We start from the raw sequence: 23,074 nt of genomic DNA, 5'->3' as shown, positions 1-23,074 counted from the left end.
GTCCGTGGATCGATCGACCAATCGTTGTTGGAGAGAAACGGGTGCAATCGAATCATATCCTTCGTTGCGTCAGTCACAGACTAGCGACAGAATACTGGCCAGTCGACCGAGACTGGGCCTCAGTAATTTATAGAAGATAAGCTCGTGATGTAACTTTTAAAAAAAACAATGTAATTTGGATTGCATACTTTGGTTTATGGATGAGTCAAAGAATGAACTTTGAACGTTGAATGCCGAACACTAGCGATAGTGTAAGAATTCATCGTCAGATGCAAGGTGCGGAGCTTAATTTAAAGTATGAAAAAGAAAAGAAAAGATGAAAGCTAGAGAGTAGTGCAGCAGACGATGCATGCGTTAGGTTCTAGTTCTTGATGAGGTGGTTTGTTAAATGGGTAGGTAGCCCGATCAAGTGGTGGTAGAAAACCCACACTAGTTGTTCTTTTCAAAAGTATTTATAATTTGATTAATTATTAATCAAAATATATGAATTTTAACTTTTAAATACGTCATGGACAGAGGGAGCAGTGAAAATCAGTTTTTTAAGGGAATGTAGGATTGAAAATCAGTTGTGTGGCCCACCGCAAATGTACGATGGCAAAGAGCCCAACTGTGTTTCGGCCGACATTTATAGTGGCCTATATTACCACGCCAGTGCTGCTCAACAAAATTACCATGCCAGTGCAGCCCAACAGAGTCACGGCCCAAGTCTTGTTCATTGTGTCCCCCATTTTGGGCTGCGAGGATTCGCAGTGTTGTATGCGTCTTCTCTGTAACACCATCTGGGTGGCAGCTAACTATCTTCAGCATGAATTTTAAAACGGAAATGAGATTCATGTTTATTATATATGTTAATTAATAATTATATAGTATAATTTTCTATTTAGACGAGATTTACCGTTTTGAGATGCATATTTGAGACAAATGACGACTATGAGGAGACATTTGCAACATGCTACATATAATTTTTTTCTGTTTCTGAATGCTGATGCATCATGTCTCATTCTACATATTACTTCCTCCGGTCCAAAATAAATATCTCGAATATCGATACAATTATCAAAATATAACTTTGATTACAACTTTTTATTGTATATTGACAAAACGTAACAAAAGTATAATATTATGAAAATATTTTCGAGATAAATCTACCCGTATCATTTTCAAGTATCTAAACTCAATACATAAAAAAGTAATTTGTAATCAAAATTTGAAATAGTTGACTACACGCAATCCAAAATAGCACTTATTTTAGACTGAATGGAATATGTTTATCAGACCAATTGTAAACATTGATTGATCTAAAAAAAAGTGACATGAATCAGTAGTTAGAAAATCTGTGGTGGATTTTGGACTCTCTGGCTTAGTAATTCTTCAATCGACTTGGATGAATACAGGGGATGCGAACTTGCGAAGGCACGCAGTTGGCCATCAGATTAGCGGAGGGTGTAGGAAAAACACCCATTGCGCTGCCTCCCGCGCAACCAGATTTCACCGGCGCTCCGGCAGAGGCGACAAGCCGTGGATTTCCGGCGCGGCGAATCCAACCGTCCATCTCGGATCGTACGAACGTACGTACCTGGCCATCAAACCGCGCGACCGCCTACGAGTCGACTTCGGTTGGGTTCCCGCGCGAGTCCGACCCGACTCGGACTCGAGGAAGCTACCATAACTACCAGGCGGAGGGGGGGGGGGGTGCCTTCCTCGGAGTCCAGAGCCATCACGATCGCCCCGGCATCCCAGCCAACCCGATCCCAGACGATCCAGGCACCAACTCGGCGAGGCAGGCGCCGCGCGGCGGTCCTGAACCGTGGTCCCGACGGCGGCCATGGACGACGCGGCGGCGAGTAGCTTGCTGGAGATCGTGCCGTCGCAGCGCGGGCAGAAGCACGGTCGCGGTGCTTCAAGCAATGACGACGGCGCGGGCGAGGCTCGCGGCGCGCCCCGACGCATCGGCATCGACCCGGGCGCGCCTTCCGCGCGGCAACTGATCGACTTTTTCTCTATCGCCCCGGACGACAACGACGACGACCTGCGCTTGGTCCCCGGCGAGCGCGGCGCGACGACGGGTGCATCCACGGCCGATCAAGAACCCGATACGACGCTGAGGTTGGGCTTGGGTGAAGACGACAGCCGCAAGGCGCACAACAAGTCCATCGGAACGTGGATGGGTGTGGGGCTGGATGCTTTGGCAGACGACCGGCTTCCGCCGGAGTCCAGGGAGGATGCCGTCGGGTTTACGGACGTTGCGACCGGTCCTTTCCACGGATTGGACCTGAACCAGCTTGACGCCTCGCCGGCAGACCATGCAACCGCTACCTCCAGCGGATTGGACCTGAACCAGCTTGACGCCTCGCCGGCAGACCATGCAACCACTACCTCCAGCGGATTGGACCTGAACCAGCCTGACGCGTCGCCGGCAGACCATGCAACCACTATCTCCAGCGGATTGGACCTGAACCAGCCTGACGCGTCGCCGGCAGACCATGCAACCACTATCTCCAGCGGGTTGGACTTGAACAGGGCTGGACCTGAACCAGCGACGCCTCGCCGGCAGACCATGCAACCGCTACGTAGCTCCAGCAGGTTGGACCTGAACCAGCCTGAAAATTTCACAGATTTTGGAAAAGAATAAAATATCTAATTTTATAATTTTTTTACATCCACGGAGCAAAAGAAAAAAAATAATCGAAATTTTAAGAATTTGATCTTTTCGTCAATAAAAAATTGTAAAACGAAATTAAAATGCCTGCAGTGGACATCAACGAGCGCCCGTCCCCGCGCGGTGACGGACCTGACGATGCAGCAGCCCCTCCGATCCTCAGCACCGCACGAGACATCGACAGCTCAAGCGCGTCTGGTGCTGTACTTCTAGAACGTACACACGCGAGATGTCGGAGCGCCGGCGTGCAGCTGCTCATCGTCAACCCGTCGTGGAGCGCCGGTCTCACAGATCCTCCCGAACCCGTTCATGAATCTGACACGACACGCTGACTTCAACTAACAAACAGCACCTGTCAACTCCAATGCCAATGCAGACACGCACGATCTGTCAAGAGGCGCCAGCGCCTCTGTTTTTTTTTTTTTTTTTTTGAAACTCTTGATGACGTTCATGTACGCCAACGGCCAACCCGTGATGTGAATGGTAGGCTATATCATTCAGATTTCAACCAGGACTCGTGTTTCCCTTCCTACAATTGTTTGTGTTTTCATTTTGTTTTTTTTTTCAATTTAACTATATTTATCTTAGTTATATAGAGTCCGAGAGTTTACTTTTACATATTTGTATTATCTTAATATAATTGAGAGTCAATGAAACTCCTTTTGCTGAAAAAAAACTAGTTCGCAAAAACGATCAGTACAACTATCCATAGGTTACAGACAACAAACAGAACAGTCTGCATAAACGTAGAGCTGATTTGTCTGAACATTTACAGACGGTAATGTCAAATTGCACTGACGCGCCATAGAGATGAACACGACAAATAAGAACAGGAAAACCCAAAAGGTCGGCGCGCCGGGCCCTTCCAAGAAATTAGGCAAAAGGAAGAAAGAAAGATGATACAAGCTCAGAAGATCTTTTCTTCTTCACGGCACATTACAGGAAATGTCTAAGCGCCTCTTACGCACGGTCGCCACTCTCAGCACTCAGCTTCTGTTCTTTTCCGGCCTGATGCTGTTAGCTGCAAAGGAGAATGAGAAGTCAACAATCTGATAAGCAAGGTCAAGGTGACGGCAGATTTGAGATGGAAAATACAAGCCGGGTGTTGGGAAGAGGTACTGACCGATGAAGAGAGATCAGATGTCTTCAGAACCCGCAGCCTCTTCACTGAAGAAACAAACATCCTGCGTTAACCGGAGCAACAGTTAGGGGACATGTGCTAAAGCTAAACTAATTGATAAGCTTGTTATGGAATCAACAAGCTTGTAAGGTGATATAATTCAACTCTGGGCTGTGTTGTTTTTAGAAGTTTTACAAAATCCGTGTGTAATTGTGTATGTAGATGTTCTAGTTTACTGTCGAAGTACAAGTTTGTAACGTTTTGCAGAACTTATATGCACAGCTGTCAGATTTTACTAGATCTACCTCAATTCAGAATAGATTTATCCTGCCACTGAAATGCTTACAGCAAGGAAAACTTACCCCCACGGAACATCTCCAACCAGCACCCTATCGCCTTCATAATCCTCATAAACCAGAGTGTAGTCGCCAGTTCCATCTAGTAAACCAGATATTGCCACCTGAGGACACTCCTTTGTCCCGGCATCTAGAAGGTCTTGTTGTGCTACAATAGCAATATTAAGGAAACTGGATGAGATACTTATCAAACAACTCAACCATTCATATTACGGAAAGCTACTTAAGATGGAAATAATTTTTAAGAGGAAAGTTCGCAGACTGATAATAAAGTTATAATCAAACGAAGGTGACAGCTACATGAAAGCAAGTAAGGTTGATCATGTACCTGCAAGAAGGCCCCGGAATAGCTTGTCGACAGCCAGAGAAAGCTTCTCGTAACTATCAAGGGCATTCAGATCGATTTTTCTACCAATAGGGATACCATCCATGTTAATCTTTACAAATGGAGCACTTTTGGTCTCTTCAGGCTTGGCAGCCTTCTTCTCATTCTGCTGTTCAAGGGATACTTTGCTAGAAGTAGCCAGATTTCTTCTGAACGTACGAACTGGAGGCCATCCGATAACTGGGGTACTAGGAGATCTGAAGTTGTGGAGAATGAAACAATGAGACACGGCAATGAAGTATAGTTAGCTATTGTATATTGAGATACAATTAGAAAAAACGGAAGTTCTTGCTAGTATACGCATATCCAGACATTAAGCTATATACACTTGTAACTGAAACATTGTGCACTCTTTGGCTCTTCAAAGTGATTCATGCTCAAAACAGTTTTGATCAAAATTTTGCGACAAGTGATATTAACAGATATTAAGGATATTGAAACTTTAAGGCTTCCAGTATTTGGCAACAGAAATTTGCAAGATAAAGAATATTCACGGCCATCTTTCTTTTCCCGATTAAAAAACATAAAGCTTAGATTAAAAAACATGAAGGCGCGATGGCTGGCGGACGTGCTCCTGCTACGGGCGATGGTGCCTATGCGATTCGTCCACGGGGTGGTGTTGGTGGCGGTGCTCTTGGTGCTGCAAGAGTCGGTGGATCAGGAGATGATAGCGGTGCTGCTGGCAGATACAGTGGTCGTGGCGTAGGCCGTTGCGGTGGAGGCAGATCGAGACCTCCTCGGTTCTCCTTCCCCTGGGCACGGGGACGCCATGACGATGCTGGTCGGTTGGAGAACAGGAACGGCGGTGGCCGCCGCAGAGGGGGCGCTGATCGGGGCAATCAGGCACCGCCTCCAAGTTCGCAGCATCGCAACGATACAATAGCAGCAAATCGGCAGGCAACCAATGCTGTTGATCAATCACATGTTCAGGCCACTATGAATCATGGCAAAAAATGGATTATGGAGAAGGGTGATGGCTCAGGAGGAGCCAATGGCAAGAAGAAGATGGTGTTTTGCTGCACAATTCGTGAGGAGGAGCAATTTACTCCTCAGTGTCCCCTGCTTCGTGCCCAGAAACCAACAGCGACCTTTTGTGGTTTTGCTAATGATGGCTTGGATTTTTTTCAAATCCCATATGATGGTGCTGCTAAACCACAAAAGAAAGATGCGGCAACAGAACTCATCCGAATCAAGCAAGGCTTTGTGTCAGCTGAACTTGTCAAGGCAAACATGGCACGACTCATCCCGGTGAATTGGCCGTGGATGGTACAAGAGCATGGTAAGGATGCATCATTGTTCCTTTCCCATGTTAAGTTGAGCTACAGCATACGGTAGCAATAAAGGAGATCAAGACTCGTAATTAGAAAGGGGTGATGATTTTTGAAGAATGGAACCAGAAGATTGAGCCACGTCAGTATCTGCAACATGTCTGGGTCAAAGTCTATGGCGCCCCATATGAAATTAGATCTTTCATGCCGTTGTGGGATGTGGGCACTATTCTTGGCGCCACTCAAAAGGTGGACATAGGCTACATAAGAAAGATTGAGGTTGTTAGGATGTGTGTGGCAGTGGTTGATGCTAAGCAAATCCCGAAAGCTACTGACATTGTTATAGATGATGGGATTTATGAAATCTTCTTTAAAGAACCCCGAAAAAAGTGATCCAAAAATTGATTTGGTGGAAGAGGAACTACCACTTAATAAGTTGGGTGTTATTGATGACACTGAAGAGGGCGATAAGGATGATATTGATCACGACCATGAGACCGATAACATAAAAGATGGAGAGGGAATAGATTCGGAAGATCAGGACAATAAGCGATCAAAAAATGATGGTGATCAAGGGACCTCCTCAAATGTTTCTGGGGATACTAATGACGCCATGCAGGAAGCAATGGAGGTGGAAGAAAATATGAATCTTGGTGGTGAGGGCTTGAATTGCAAGAATTCTGATACATTCTTGGATAAATGGGTTGATGCTGATATTCAGTCCAAGGTTGCTTCGGTACTCTCTCCTGAGCAATCGATCCTGCAGGAGAAGCTTATTTTCAAGGAGATGGTCCCTGATCTAACCCCATCTATTGGTGTCTCCTTGGGTATTAGATCTGTTGATGGTGAGCGGCTAGGTGCAGGACCGCCGGCCGTTCACCAATCGCGGTCAACGCAGTCAAGGGTTGAGGACCTGGGTCTATTGGTACGTTGGCCTCCTGAGGTGTTGCCTGCCATTCGGGGATGCTCAGATATGTCGGAGAGGAAGGACACCGTTTGGCCAATCCAGACTGCAGTTGAGGGTGGTGGGAGCCTTGGCACGGGACTATCGGCTGCACACTACTCTCTGCTGCCATTGGAGGACTTATTGGCCTATGAAACTTGGTCGGAGGCTCGTTGGCTAGTTGAGGTGCTAATGGACCTGCAGAAGTGTGTGTCGAATCGGCTGGCTCTCGACATCACGTTACCTGAGCTTAGCATGACTCTGATGACTGTTGTTTCCCGGTTTCAAAATCGGCTAGTGAATTCAGATGTGAGTTAGTTGTGCCTGGGTGATGGCGTCAACATGGGCAATGTGGCTCAATCCAAACCAACCATGTTTGCTTCCGACGACGGTCCGATTGCTCGGTCGGATGGTGGACTGACTGTGGCAAAGAAACTTCTTCTTGTAGCATCGGCCACAACGAAGTTTGATGAAGCTACAATCGAATTGGCACTGACTCTATTGCAGGAAGTTGTATGCTCTAGTGTGGACAGAATGGCGCAGGGGGAGAACAATAAGATAGCTGATTATTCAACATTGGTTAAGACAGCCAATGAGGTAATCTCGCAAGGTGATTCCCTTTGTGACCAGAATGATGTTGTACAGAATGATGAAGTGCAGGCTAGAAGGGATTTCCATGGGCTCCCTCGGTATGTTCTGCTAGCACTTTCAAAAGAAAATGGGATCCAGGCCAACATGTCAAATATTGCAATGGTGGAGGCTCTCCAATCTCTCGATACAGTCGTGGGACTTGAGAGGATCTCTATGTTGAAGGGGAAGAGAGAATGACACATTAGTGTTACTTCTAACAGGACTAATATCACCTCAATCCCTGGGGGTGGCACTATAGAAAGGAGGACAAGCAAGAGGTCAGATACACATGGAGATGGAGATATATTGGAAAAGACGATGAATATGACTGCTAAAAGGAACTTGGATGAAGGTATGCCTAATAATTCATTTGTTTCTATGCCTCTCGACATTATTAGTTCCAACATGACAAACATAGGTGTGTCTTTGGGTAGAAATAATAGTGAGACTATAAACTCTGTTATTTCTATTAAGAATATTGAAGTAGATCGCCTTACTGTTGATGAAAAAAAACTGATATAGGTGGAAATAAACTAAGTGCTAAGAATCTTCCTCATGCCGAAATGTTAGAGGATGAGGATGAGGATGAGATGGATGGACTTGATGCACACCTCAGTCACATATGCTGTGATTTAACTGAGGTCCTCTATAATGAGGGTTTAGATCAAATATGCTACAATCTACACACGGTGCCAGGGAAGAAAAAGTCCAACTCTGCAAAAAACAAGGGCAAGATAAATTGCCCTCCAAAAAATCAAACACCTCATCCAAAATAATTCTTTAATGAAAGGCATCTTCTATAATAGCAGAGGTATGGGAGATTTGGCTAAACATAACTAATTTCGGATACTGTTAAAGAACAGCACCTAGATTTTCTTGCCATTATGGAGACAGGTAGAAGTGATTTTCATACTTCAACTCTCAGACACTTTTGTGGTGGGCTTGAGTACCTGTGGCATATTATGCCTCCAAGAGGTAGATCTGGTGGTATGTTAGTCAGAGTCAATGCAACAATATTTGACATTGGCTCCATTGTGGAAACGATTTCTATACCAAGTTCCCTCTAAAGAACAAAGAAGACGGTTCCACATGGACTTTATTAGCGATCTATGGACCAGCCCAAGATGATCTTAAGTCTGCATTTGTAACAGAAATGGCTCACGTTTGTAATGCTGAAACCCACCCAATACTAATCGTAGGGGATTTCAACATTATGCGAAAACCAGAGGAAAAGAATAATGATAATTATGATCCATGTTGGCCCCGTTTATTCAATATTATAATTGAAACAGTGGACCTACGTGAGATTATAATGATATGATGTCAATATACATGGGCAAATGACCTTAATCCTCCAACGTATGAAAAGCTTGATAGGGTACTCATGAGTACGGAATGGGAAGCCAAATATCCTAAGGTCTCAGTTGAGGCGTTGGACAGGGCAAGATCAGACCATACTCTGTTATTGCTTAGTCTCCCTTCCATTACGGAACACAACCCCCCCTTCAAATTTGAATTGGGATGGTTAATTCGAGATGGTTTATTTGAGATGGTTGCTAATATTTGGCAAAGTGAACATCGGAGAACCAATACTTTGAAAAATGGCAAAACAAAATCAGATTCCTTAGACAATATTTGAGGGGTTAGGCTAAATATACCGCTGGAATATTAAATAAAGAAAAGAAACAGTTGGCTAATAAAATCAACGAGCTCGACAAAAAGGTGGAAATAAATCCACTAACACCAAATGAGGTGGCCTTCAAGCATTACTTCAATGAGAGGCTCGCATATTTACTGCGAGAAGAAGAGCTAAAATGGTACCAGCGGGCCAGGGTGAAGGAACTACTAGAGGGTGACAATAATACTAAATACTTCCAGCTAGTAGTCAACGGTAAACACCGAAAGCAGCGGGTTTACAAATTAGAGGATGAGAACATCAATTATATTAGGGAAGCTGAACTCAAAAAGTATATCACTAAATATTACAAGGGGTTATTTGGCAAGCCGGAACATAATAATTTTGCAATGAACGAGTCATACAGAAACGATATACCCCAAATAAGTGAAGAATAAAATGATATCCTTACAACACCCTTTAATGAAGAAGTGGTGAGGCATGCAATTTTCAGATGGAACATAATAAAGCTCCAGGCCCTGATGACTTACAGACTGAATTTTATTAGGTTTTTTGGGAAGTGATCAAGGGTGATTTCATGGCTTTGTTCTTTGGGTTTCACTGGGGGCAATTGGCCATTTATAACCTTAATTTTAAAGTCATAACGCTTATAAAAAAAAGAGGCTCTGAAGATACAAGAGTACCGTCCTATATGTTTGTTAAATATCAGCTTTAAGATATTTACAAAAGTGGGCACTAACAGGATTGGTACTATGGCGGAAAAGGAAATAAAACCAACACAAACTGCATTCATGCCTAGACGAAATATTATGGAGAATCTTATATGAAACCATCTATGAACTACATAAGAAGAAACAAAATGGCGTAATATTGAAAGTTGATTTCGAGAAAGCTTATGACAAAGTGAAATGGTCCTTCCTTCAGCAACCATTGCGGATGAAAGGATTCTCCACACAATAGTGTGAGTGGATCCAAAGCTTTATGTCTGGAGGACATGTAGGAATCAAGGTCAATGATGAGGTTGACCCCTATTTCCAGATGCGCAAAGGATTGAGACAGGGTGACCCCCTATCACCCATCATTTTTAATATTGTAGTAGACATGCTCGCAATATTAATATCCAGAGCAAAAAGTGATGGACAAATAACAGGAGTGGTTCCGCATTTGGTAGATGATGGTATGTCTATTCTGCAATATGCGGATGGCACCATCATTTTCCTGGACCATAGTTTAGAACAGACTAAGAATATGAAACTTATCCAATGTGTGTTTGAGCAACTCTCGGGGTTAAAGATAAATTTTCACAAAAGTGCGTTGTTTTGTTATGATGAGGCAAAGGAATGTGAAGACCAATATACACATTTATTTGGGTGCAATACTAATATGTATCATTTTAAATATCTCGGCATTCCAATGCATTACCGAAAATTAAGTAATAGTGATTGGAAGGGGTTGAAGATAGGTTTGAACGGAAGTTGAGCAGTTAGAAAGGGAAGATGATGTCATCTGGAGGCCAATCAGTGCTTCTAAATTCGGTCCTCAATAGTCTTTCTATTTTCATGATGTCTTTCTTTAAGATCCCACGGAAAGTCCTAAAAAGATTAGATTACCTACGATCTAGGTTCTTCTGGCAATGAGAAAATCACAAGAAAAATATAAGCTAGCATGTTGGGATATTCTTTATCAACTCAGAGACCAAGAGGGTTTGGAAATCACCAACCTTTTGATCAAAAAATATATGTCTCCTAAGTAAATAACTTTTTAAGCTGCTTAACGAGGATTGGGTTTGGCAACTATTGCTAAAGAATAAGCACCTTGGCTCCAAAGCGCTCACTCTGCTACAATATTTTAGTCTATTTAACTTTGTCGTAATGATATAGTGTTTAAAAAAACAAATATGTTATTATGCATGCACTATTCATAGGTATTTACTAGCTACGGTTCTGAAAACTGCTACACAGGAAGGATAAAGAAAAGAGTTTCTGAAGGTTTGCAGGAGATAAAGAGCTAAAAAATAGAGAAGAATCTTAGTTGGGACAGTGACAATATTTTAATCTATTTAACTTTATCGTAATGATATAGTATTTAAAAAAACAAATATGTTATTATGTATGCACTATTTATAGGTATTTACTGACTAAGGTTCTGTAGACTGTTACATAAGAAGGATAAAGAAAAGAGTTTATGAAAGTTTGCCATATAGGAGTGACCGGTGAGGGATGTGAACAGAAAGGCAACTTGGTATGTTGAAATCCAAGCACTGACCACTAGGGACTGGGGACAAAATAAAGAACAGTGCACAGAGCCAAACCAAACTGCATCCCTCATAAATGGGAGGAGCTCCATCTCCATGCATGGCAGCAGACAGATGCAGACAAGCAAACCGGCCCCCGAATCCTGGATGGTTTTGCCATAACTGAGGCGCAGTGCAGTGCAGGAGATGGAGCCACCTCCCTCTAAAACACATGCGGGGGTAGATGGGGGAGAATAAAGAAACCAGGGGCCATCAGCACATGAATACTAGTCGTCGCCAACTCTTACTGCTAAAAAGCTGATAAGATTCGTGGAATTTTACATGTGAGGGCGTATGATTCCCACCTTGTCTGGGAGCCATTATTGGTAGATGCAAGGGCATTCCCTGTAGCTGCTGCTGGGGACCGCTTCGCCTTGCCTGCACAGAAAAAAGCAGGAAGAAACAAGAGCTGAAATCATGCTGAGAACTTTTCACTTTTATTACTAACTTTGAGGCAAAGTTTTCCTAAGAAATTCTGCAGCGAGATCGTATGATCCAACAGAATGAATCGTCGATTCCTAGGATCTCAAATTGCGAAGGCAAGGTGTCATCAAGACAACTATTCCCAACTGTTTAGCTCGTATTTTGAAAGATATTGATTTCTAAACAATGCTGTATACAATTATTGTTATTGAGATTTATGCGGTAACAATTTGTTACTGCAAACATAAGCTTCCAGAGAGTAGCTAATATATAGGCATCTAGTGTATGAGTAGACTGAAAAATCCTCTTAACATCAGACTTTAGAGAAGTTTTATGCCTTGACCATCTCCTCTGTAAGCTTTCTTTGTGAAGAACTCAGATAACAAGTCTTGCCCAAAAGCTTGAATCGCCGGAGAAACAAAGATCTTAATCTTCTCATATTTCAACACTTTGTATTCATCTGTAGGTTCTTAAGATCGACTGAAGGATGCCACTCTGCTACTATCTCATAATAATGCCATAGCCATGCAACCAGATCAAGAACATTTGAGTACTACTAAGAAGTGGTGGTTGTGAATGTGATCCACAGATGAGATGGTAGCATCCATATATACCTTGTGCGTGAGCAGAGAAAGGTGCAGCGGGGTAGCCGAGAGAGAGCATGGAGCTGTCGACAGCCGAGTGCTTCCCCTTGTCTTTGCACGCCGCTCTCCAGCCGGCCGCCCCTCCTCCACTGGGGAGCCCAAGACTGAGCTCGAGCGTCTTCTCCTCATCGTCCTGGCCGCTTGGCTCGCCCATCCAGTTGTGAAGAGTTGAGCGGCCACCTTTGCTCTTCTTGCTCTCTGCCGCCTCTCCCATCTCTCGTTCCTCCTCTCTCCAAGATACCAAGCCCTGCCTCAAACACAAGGAGAGAGAAAAATGTCAAAATTAACAGCTGAATTAGCAGAGGCAGAGAGAGAGAGAGAGAGAGATCACCTTAGTTGCTTCAGAACCAACAGGGTCAGACAACAACACAAGTCCTGAAGAGATCTTGGTTTCTTTTATCCTGTAGGAAGAGAGGGATGACAGAGTTACAAACAAAACAACAACACCTCGTCAGCAGAAACAAAGTCTTTATTTTAAAAAAGACACATGTGAAATCACAAATGACCTCTGCTATGTGTTCTATGTCAAAACAAAAACCACCAACAGCTCGCCCAAAGAAAGCAGCAACGCAGCAGCAGCTAGAGGAGGATGAGAGGCAAGCGAGCGATTGGCGTGCGCGACTCAAGTTCTTCGCCGCCTCTAGTGAACTAAGCAGCAGAACTGGTTACTGGCAAGATGAGCAGTGAGCTAGCTGGTGGTCGCTAGTGGAGAAGGACGAGCTAAGCTTGGCAAGGAGGAGGGCAGCAGCAGCAGGGGGTTGGGGGAGATTCCACGGGGCTGGAAACGGAAATGGAGCACGGCAGCACACGCCAATGTGATCATAGGGCATCTATTGCTGCTGCTGCTGCCCATCTAGCATCATGGAGGGCTGCTGGTCATAGCCTGACAGAGACCCGTCTCTCTCTCTCTCTCTCTGAGAGAAAAGGTGGCAGCTGTAGTGCCAGTTTAGGGGGGCCGTCTAGTTAAACCCCATTAGCAAGGTCGGTTAAGAGTTGGTACACAGAAAAGAAGGATTAGTGACTTGGATGGAGATAGAACAGCTAAGGACAGGATTGCACAGCAGATCCGGTCCTGGTATTTCGGTGGCTTAGAACGAGATTAAAAATAAAATCTTATTATTAAATATAAATCATTCAGATCTAATTTTTTCAGTTTGCTTTTGGACCGGTATACACAGTATATATATACATATGGGGCCTTTGAATTTTGGGAGCTCGGGGCGGTCGCACCGCTGGACCCTCTCCGGACCGGCCCTGTGCAGGAGAAGACAAGGGTGGGTGAGGGGATAATTATTTTTCTTTTTTTCAAACTTCCTCTCCATGAAATATGATGCAAAGGATATTATTTTTGAAAACAAATTTCACAAAAGGTCTTAGAATTGTCTCTAGTTCTTTTAGAATTTTTTGTGATTGTTTTTAATTTGTTTTGAATTTTTGGGGTGTTTTTCAACAAAATCTAATCTTTGGGGTTTTTTACAACAAAATAATTTTTAGGGAGAAAATAAAAATCCAAATAACTTTTGAGAGGTTTTGTATTTTTCTTTTTTTTAAGAACATAAATATCAGGACACACAATCCACACACCATAACGTATATGCACGTGTGCACGTTCAAAGCATACACTACCGATTGATTCTTACTGAAACGCACACCTATACGTATCCTAAACAAAATCAAGAGACAATCCCCGTGCTACACGCTCGTTCACCACGATCCGAGCTTTTGGCCGGCCTCTGCATGCCCCCCGTGCTAGTGCTAACGCATCCTTGATCTTCATTAAGTGAAAAACAAATAAAAGAGATATAAATTTAGTGACGGATCGTATAAGATATAATTTAGTGATGACTCGTTATACGACCCGTCTATATGACCTCAAGTCGGGACTGAATATAGATCGGTTACAGATAATAGGTAATAGGTGATGAGTAATAATATTATCCGTTACCTATGATATAAGTGATGAGTAATGCCTAAACCCGTCACCTATAACTTAGTTATAAGTGATAAGTCTCTCTGCACCAATCATAAGTGATTGATCGTGTTACGATCCGTCATTTATGACTTGGTATAGGTGACGGATCTCCCTGCAATAGTAATAAGTGATGGGTCGTAATATGACCCGTCACTTATAACAACTAATAAGTAGCGGGTAATCTTATAACATGTCACTTATTACTTAGATCTGTTATAAGAGCTGACCAGCTATTGTGCGCGCGCGCCGAACAGTTACTGGACAGTACTGCGTGCACAGTAGCTGATGATTTTTTCTTCGGTTCCGCTACAGACTCTCTAATATCTTGTTGATTTAAAGTTTGAATTAGTACTAGGTCTTTGAAGGTTTGCATGTCCTCTTTTCTCTCCTCCTCTAAACCCTAATGGGTAGATTTCCTGTGCTTTGAGTTGTAATCAACCTTTTTGTATCTTTATCTAAAATCTTAGTACAAGTGAGATGTATTTATGTTAGATTTAATACTAGGTTTGTTCGATCTATTGTGAGATATCACAGATATAGTGTAATTATATGAAATTTTAATCGTATGTTTAATCATGCAATTAAGGTAATTGTTAATGAAGAATAAATGTTCTTGTATTAATTGTACATGGCGATTAGAAGTTGGATGTATCTTGAGATCCGAACTTATATGGAGTACCTGAGTGGGGTGAAGTATTTCATGAGTGCTGCTTTGGAAGATATAAAAAATCATGGTAAAACAGTAATATATTGTCCATGTCACAATTGCAAGAATGATAAGAAATTCTCAAAAACAGACAATGTCCATGTACACTTGATCATACGCGGATTTAAAGATAATTATACATGTTGGAACAAATATGGCGAGGAAAGATTTAATGAGGGAGAAATGTATCGGGGCCTCCATACCCACAGTATAGATTAAGGACTTACACCCGGTGAAATGGATCATGATCTTAAGGACGATGGCATATTAGGTTTCAATGATAATGATCTTGAGGATTTTGTAGAGAATGTGGACTAGATGATGCGGGATGTTGAGCGACACGACGAGTATAATAATGGTGAGTTTGCTAAATTCCAGGAATTTATACAGGAGTCCAAGGCGCCCATTTATCCTAACTGTAAGGAAAAGTACACGCGGATATTTAGGAACATAAAGCTTCTACACCTGAAGGCAACCTATGATTGAACTAATAAGAGTTTTGAACCATTGCTGGATCTGTTAAGGGACATGCTACCGGAGGGAAACTTGGTGCGCGAGGGCGTCTACGAGGCGAAGAAGATAATTTGTCTTTTAGGACTGAAAATAGAAAAAAAAATACATACATATAAGCGTGATTGTATCTTGTTTCATGGAGAGTATATAGAGCTGGATCAATTCCCCGTTTATGGAACCCATCGATATAAGTGTAGAAATGACGGCGGTGACGGGGATGGAGGCAAGAAAAGTAAAAGGCCTCCTAGAAAGGTGGTGTGGTTTTTTCCTATAATTCCTCATCTGAAGCGACTATTTGCTAATAGAAAGGAGGCTCAATTGGTGTGTTGGCATAAGGATGATCATAAGAACGACACAATGATACGGCACCTAGCGGATACCTCTCAGTGGCGAATCGTTGATTCCACATCTGGTTGGTTCGTTGAAAAATTAAGAAATATTAGGTTTGCTATGAGCACAGATGGCATGAATCCACTCATAACATGAGTACCTCACATAGCACCTGGCATATTGTATTATCGATCTACAACCTTCCACCCTGGCTTTGTAACAAGCGGAAATACATTATGTTATCAATCTTGATATCAGGATAAAAAACCAGCAACGATATCGATGTGTACCTCAGGCCTTTAATCGATAATCTTAAGAAACTCTGGTTGGAAGGTGTTGGGGTTTGGGATCAGTACCAGCAAGAGTACTTTACCTTGCAAGCTATGTTGTTTGTCACCATCAATGATCTACCAACACTTCGTAACTTCTCAGGTCCAAGCAAAAGAAAAGGTGAAGCTTGCCCCCATTGCTTAGATGACACATGCAGTTTGAGGTTGAACAATTCAAAGAAAATAGTATACATGCAGCATCGACTTTCATTCCCAGGAAGGACCCGTACCGAAACATGGACAAGCAGTTCGATGATATAATGGAGAAAGCGTTACCTCCGAGGCATTTCAGCGGGAGAGATGTCCACAATCAGGTTAAGAATATCAATGTTGTCATTGGCAAGCGAAAACAATCCTCCAAAGATGATGAACAGTTAGGAATGTGAAATAAGAAATCAATACTATTCGAGCTAGAGTATTGAGAAAAATTAGATGTTCATCACTCTATCAATAACATGCATATAAAGAAGAATATCTACGAGAGTCTGATCATGAGAGAACGTACGAGCTGACCTTGAAGAAATGGACTTAAGGTCGAAGCTCCATGTACATGATACAGACAAAGGAAAACACATACCCCCTACAGCTATCACTCTCTCCAAGAAGGAGAAAAAAGAATTATGTGAGTTCTTGCACAGTGTGAAAGTTCCCTCCGGTTACTCGTCCAACATTGTAAGACTTGTTTTGGTGAAAGAGCTGAAAATGAATTTCACCTTGATGAAGTCCCATGATTGCCATGTGATGATGATGTCACTGCTTGCGGTAGCTATTAGGAACATCCTCCCAATAAAGGTTCGTGAGGCTATCCTGAGTCTATACTTTTTTTCAATGCAATTGAACAAAATGTGCTCGATCCAGACTCGCTGAAGGAGCTAGAAAGAAGACACTTTGAGACTTTATGTATTCTTAAGGTGTATTTTCCACCATCCTTTTCTGATATCATAGTACATCTCACTGCTCACCTTGTGAAGGAGATACACTACCTTACCCCATGTTCCTGCATCACATGTTTTCATATGAGAGATATATGGGACTTTCCAAGTCGTACGTAAGGAATCGAGCCTTTCCTAGGGGATGCATCGTGCAAGGCTACGTGACGGAGGAGGAATTGGAGTTGTCTATTAATTATATTGACCCAAATAACCCAATTAGTATGCCTAAGTCTTGTCATGACGGGAGGCTTACAGGTGTAGGGGTCCTGGGGAAGATAGCAATAACTCCTAATCAGAAGGCATACGATCAAGTTCATTTCCTCGTGATGCAACAAATGAGTGAAGTGTGCCCATATGTCGATGAGCACAAGAAAATGCTAGTCGAAGAGAATTAGGGGTAGACCAAAGCTTAGGTTGCGAGGAAAAATATGCAAAGGTTCACGACTTGATTCCGAGATTGAATTAGACAATTGAGTACTCCTACAAGTACTCTAATAAAAAACTGGCATCGTACCCTATATACACAATTATGACATATCAAGGGTACAATATAAATGGATACACATTTTACACGGCTGCCTAAGATGAGAAGAGTATATATCAAAACAGTGGTGTCTGTATAGATGCTTATGACAACAATATGCAAAGGGACATATACTATGGTCAAATAGAGGAGATCTAGGAGTTGAACTAATTGGGATTCAAGGTAGCCCTGTTTCGGTACTGTTGGGTATATGGGGCAAAGGGCGTCACTAATGATAAATATGGATTCACTAGCATTGATCTCAAACATGTCAGATACAAGTCTGAACCCTTCATACTCGCTAAAGATGTTCGCCAAGTCTTTTATGTGACTGATACAACAAAGAAAAAACGTCATGTGATTCTCGCTGGGAAAAGACACATTGTCGAAGTTGAAAACATCATTGGTGAGGAGGAGTTCAATCAATTTAATGAAATCCCCCCTTTTGCTACTGCAATCGTAACACGCCTTTCATCGACTGAGAAAACTCTATACCTGTGCTCCGACCATAACGAAGGGATGCATGTCAAGAAAGTATGAGCATGGCGAATTTGAATTTGAGTGTCAAATTTGCAATATTAATGTAAAATTTGAATTTATATATATTAAATTTGTAATATTAATGTCAAATATGTAATATTAATATGTCAAATTTGAATTTTAGGTTTCAAGTTATTTGAATTTGTAATATTAATTTCAAATTTGTAATACTAAGTGTTTGATTCCATATAACAATTTATGAATTTGAACTTGGAAGATTTCTATCAAAGAGATAGATGATGGGTCAAAGTAATAGGTGACACGTGAAGAATGTCACCCGTCACCTATTATAAGTCATAGGTGACAGGTGACAATCCTCACCCTTCACCTATGACATATAATAGGTGATGAGTCAATATTATAGGTGACGGGTGACAATGGTCACCCGTCACCTATGACCATATATGTATATAACAAGTCCTTGTGCGCTCTCCTCCGTCTCGATTTGCCTAAGTCATTTCTCGCGAGAGCTCACAAGTGTTCACCGCCGCCTGTCTCCATTGTGCCTCAGAGCTCCCCAGTGCCTCTCCACCGCCCTCCACCCTCTCCTCCGCGCTTCACCGCACTCGGAGTACCACCTCCCTCGTCCCCGATGTGCCGCCCTGGCCTCCCCACGTGCCACCCAGCCTTCTTGTCCCTGACACGCCACCTCGTCCTCCCCACACGCCGCCCTAGCCTCCTCATCCCCGACACGTCTTGGCCTCCCCATGCACCGCATCCCTCGCTATCGTCGTCAAGCCCACTGGCATCGCCGTCCGCTGCCACTGCCTAGCTCGACGTTGCCCGCCACTCTCCAATACTCTAAGTATTTCTCCCTCCTTCCCCCTTCTCCTTCTCCCTTCACTGGTATCGAGCCTTTTTCCACCGGGTATGAAATAAAAGAATCCACATACCTTGTGCCAAAAACAAACCATACGAATTTAGTGGCACTTTGATAGCGCATCAATTGAGTGTGTTTTTGCACTCAATTAGAAGTCTCTACCAAAGTGCTACTAAATTTGTATGCAACTTAGCTTTTCCATTGGGTATGAAATAAAAGAATACATATACATATACATATACCTAGTGGCAAAAGTGAGTAGCATATGACTTCAGAGGCAATTTAGTAGAGGCGCTTAAGTTGACTGGCAAAAACTAAAATATCCCAAATTCATCAGAGCCACCTCCCTTACTCCGCTTCCTCATCATCAGAGTAATCATTGTCGTCATCGTCTTCATCCTCAATCTCTGAGAGAAGGAGCGATGGAACCTTTTTCCATGCCTCATCGATCATCGCCTGTGCCTCGGCTTCCTCCTTGACCCAATCGTCGTCAAGTTAGACGTAGCCCTTAGTCTCCGGCTCCTCGCGCACCCACTCCTGCAGCTTAGGCAACCTCTCTTCCATCTGGTAGAATGCGTTGGCGAAGAAGTAAAGCCTTTCCTTAGATTCGTCCGTCTCCTCACCAGGCCACGGCGTCAGGTATGAGTTGCTCTGCTTCAGGGCTTCGTAGTTGCTCAGAGGCGGCCATCGGCTTCTGGGCTAGGATTAACCAAATCTCCCTTATTGACATCCGATTTTTTGATCCCAAAGGCTTCTCGCCTGCGCCACCCGTTGCATTGTCTGCCTGTACCATGGCAGTGGAACCATCCGCCTCTGCCTGTACAACGAAGAACAAGGAATCCATCGCATTTCTTGACCCTGAGGCCATTACAATATCGGTCATCCAACTTCACATCGACTATGCTACGAACCATGTGGCCAGGGCAATGCAACAATATTCCAAAATAGACTACTGTTTGGTGCCCACAACACCAGTGGCCATTGGATCTTACTAGTTATTTCCCTCAGGCAGAATTTAGTGTTCTACCTCGACTCGTCAAGACCAGTAGGACCAAAAGGCAAACTTAAATAGCATGATTACAACGCTAGAAAAGGACTCCTCAATGCATAAGTTCTGTCTGACTTAGTTTACATATTTAACTTTTCTAACATTCAAATGCTACCTAATGGACCCCTCTTTATGCAGGGCTTATGACAAGTAACTTCGAGCTCAACCTGACTACAACGCAATAGACTGCCGCAGACTGACACACAAGACTGGGTTCGCAGTAAGTGCTACCTAACATAATACCAAATGCTCTCTGTTGCTATTTTTTCCCTTTTGATCTAACACCAAATTATCTATTCAGCAATGTCACCAACAATCACCGGGCAACGCCTACAGATTCTATGTTGCGTAGAACATGCTCCTCACGCTCTGCATGAAGGATCTCAAATCCCTTGATGTAAATTCAATGCGGTATTTGACGCTCTTTTTTTCCATGATGGTGCACTCCCGAAGATTCGACGATGGATCGCCGAGTTCATAGTGTCTGAAGTCATCAGCACACACGATGAGTTCTACTATAGAATCCCTAGGTTGTGAGGTAGATCTTATGTAATATGAGTTGTGTAGGATCGAGAGTGACGACTAGAGGAGGGGTGAATAGGTGTCTCAACAATTTTTTTTATGAAATTGATGCTTCTTCTATTCGATCACCCAACACACCTCTACAAGAGAATCAAACAGAACGCAACATAAATACGTAGAGGAAAAACTACACTTACAAAGAAAGTCCAGAGACTCTGGAGAAATATCAAAAACCAAACTTGAAGATTCAACAAAAGGTGGGTCTCGTGGTTGGAATCGAACACTAGGTTCTACAACAAACCAATCTATGACTTATTCCCACACAAAGGTTGAATCTTGAGAAAAGATCACTCAAGAATCAAGAGATGAACACCGGGTGAAGAAGATATCCAAGATGATGGTCTAAAGGCAAGAAAATTCAAGATCCTATCACATATGCATGTGCATGTGAATTTTATACCTTTAGCATCAAGAAGAACAACCTCCCAAGGTGTTAAAATTCCAGCTCAAAAAGAAAAACGAAAATCAACACCGAAGAGTAAATACTTGCACACAAGGCAAGGGAACCAAGAGAGAGAAACTAGAAGGGGGGAATTCAAGCATATGTAACAAAATAAACTTTATTACTTAAAGAGGTCAGCCCTATTTTAGATAGATTATAAAGATTTTTCTCTCAAAACTCTCACCTGTTATATAGGCTAAGCACTCATCTTCCTCTCCTCTAAAACCCTAGCATAATACTCTCATATAGGTGGCACGAGGGGCTCAAATGGCTAGTTCTTCTATTCTCATAGCCCTATCCCTCTATTTATAGGCTTAGGAAACTTGAGCTTTTTCCAAAAATACATCTCTCTTGTAGTACAATTAGTACCTATCACCGAGGTTATTTTGGTCTATTTTCTTCTTAATTCATCGGACGGCTTTAGTGCCTTCACGACTTGGCTTCGCCTCGACGCAAGCTTTATGAGGGTGCCACATAACCCTCCAGTCCTCCCACGGTTTTGAGATCAAATAGCGAAACCCTAGCATGCTTCTCAAAGCGTGACTACCCATCACTTTCTTCCACCTAAAGCAAGCGCTCTGATGATGAGTGTGTTCTCCATCTTTCGATCTTGACCGTCGGCAAGTCTCTCCCGCTCCTAATCCCTCGAGCCGCCTTGTCACTTGCACTGACATCCCATTCGCTTGATTTTGTCAACATGCAGTTTTCATCCTCTGTTTCATGCTTTACTGGACCTTCATATGTATAGCTAGGATCACCATTGACTCCACCCGGCCCTCCTTAATCGTCCGGCACTAAGCACCCGCTTAGCCCCGATCACCCGCCGTCGACCGCCAACTTCATCCGTCACCTGCACACCTTGAAATAAACAAACACATTTCTCCACACTTTAAAACATCTCCAAATTAGTACAAAATCAAAAACTTTAACTCAGAGCACATCCTGCAGAAAACGTGAACACCAGATGTTCCGGTGTATTCTGCTCCTGAACATCGGACCATCCGGTGAGTGTAGCACTATCTGTTTCAGGAAATTTTTGCTTTATGCAAGAAAAGGTCTGGTGAAAGCTTCTGGTTAAAGATGATCAAATGGGTCAATCGGGCCGGCCCGGCACGGGCCCAACTCGGCACGGCCTGAAATCGGCACGGCTCGATTGGCCCATTTACTGTTACGGGCCGTGTCGTGCCGACCCGCGTGCCGAGCCGTCAGCCCACGGCACGGCCCAACTGTCACCGTGCCGGGCCGGGCCGGCCCACGGCACGGTCGGCACGATGGGCCCGACCGGCACGATGGGCCCGTTCGGCACGGTGGAGGCACGACATGCCCGTTTGGCACGACGGGCCCGACTGGCACGGTGGAGGTACGACGGGCCAGGTCGGCACGGGAAGGCACGACGGGTCCGGCCGGCACGGTGGAGGCACGTTGGGCCCGTCAGCACTCAAAAAAATAGGAAAAAATAAAAAATAATAGCTAAAAAATCCAAAAAAATAATAAAAAATATAGAAAATAAATACATAACATCTTTATTGATTGGTTGCCTCGTTAAAAACCTTTCTACTAGAAGGAAAAAAGAGTACAACCTATGATTATGCTCCGAAAATTACATGGTTTCATTAGAAACCCCAGAATTTTGCTTGCAATTTTTAATATGCTTCCTCAAGTGTCCCGTTCTATTTGGAGATCTGGCACCTATTTCTTTGCTGCATATATTACACTTAGCAAATCTTACCTGTTCCCCGTTAATTTCTCTGAAGACCTTTTCAAAATGTTGCCACACCCATAACCATGCACGCGAGTTCTCGGCGTCTTGATCCATGAATTGAAATATGGAATTGGTTTCTTGATGTGAAGTGACTACTGGCTACTTGGCTAGCAAATAGGAAAAGAGAGATGGGTGGGCAGGATGGGCGATGAGAATACATGGAGTTTGAGATGGAGTAGATGGTATTTATAGGCCACGATGAGAGGAGAGGTAGGTGG

The 23,074-nt window shown here is 43.2% G+C and overlaps 2 protein-coding genes across 2 annotated transcripts; one reads left to right on the top strand and one right to left on the bottom strand.

The window, feature by feature from the left end:
• Nucleotides 1-1,825: 1,825 nt before the first annotated feature.
• LOC133923200 (uncharacterized) lies at nucleotides 1,826-2,632 on the top strand. The gene has a single exon (XM_062368625.1). The coding sequence runs from the start codon at nucleotides 1,826-1,828 to the stop codon at nucleotides 2,630-2,632; it is 807 nt and encodes a 268-aa protein (XP_062224609.1).
• A 740-nt stretch (nucleotides 2,633-3,372) lies between these two features.
• Nucleotides 3,373-13,277, bottom strand: LOC133922376 (auxin-responsive protein IAA7-like). The gene is made up of 8 exons (XM_062367690.1): nucleotides 12,864-13,277; nucleotides 12,689-12,758; nucleotides 12,328-12,604; nucleotides 11,596-11,668; nucleotides 4,464-4,717; nucleotides 4,142-4,283; nucleotides 3,783-3,843; nucleotides 3,373-3,680 (listed from the first exon to the last, which is right to left on the bottom strand). The coding sequence occupies exons 3-8, from the start codon at nucleotides 12,569-12,571 to the stop codon at nucleotides 3,639-3,641; spliced, it is 816 nt and encodes a 271-aa protein (XP_062223674.1). The 5' UTR covers nucleotides 12,572-12,604; nucleotides 12,689-12,758; nucleotides 12,864-13,277; the 3' UTR covers nucleotides 3,373-3,638.
• Between the last annotated feature and the right edge of the window lie 9,797 nt (nucleotides 13,278-23,074).

This window comes from Phragmites australis, chromosome 6, assembly GCF_958298935.1.
Source record: "Phragmites australis chromosome 6, lpPhrAust1.1, whole genome shotgun sequence".
NCBI lineage: Eukaryota > Viridiplantae > Streptophyta > Magnoliopsida > Poales > Poaceae > Phragmites > Phragmites australis.
Note: the sequence above shows the minus strand (reverse complement) of the source record. Positions and strands in the feature narration are given on the sequence as shown.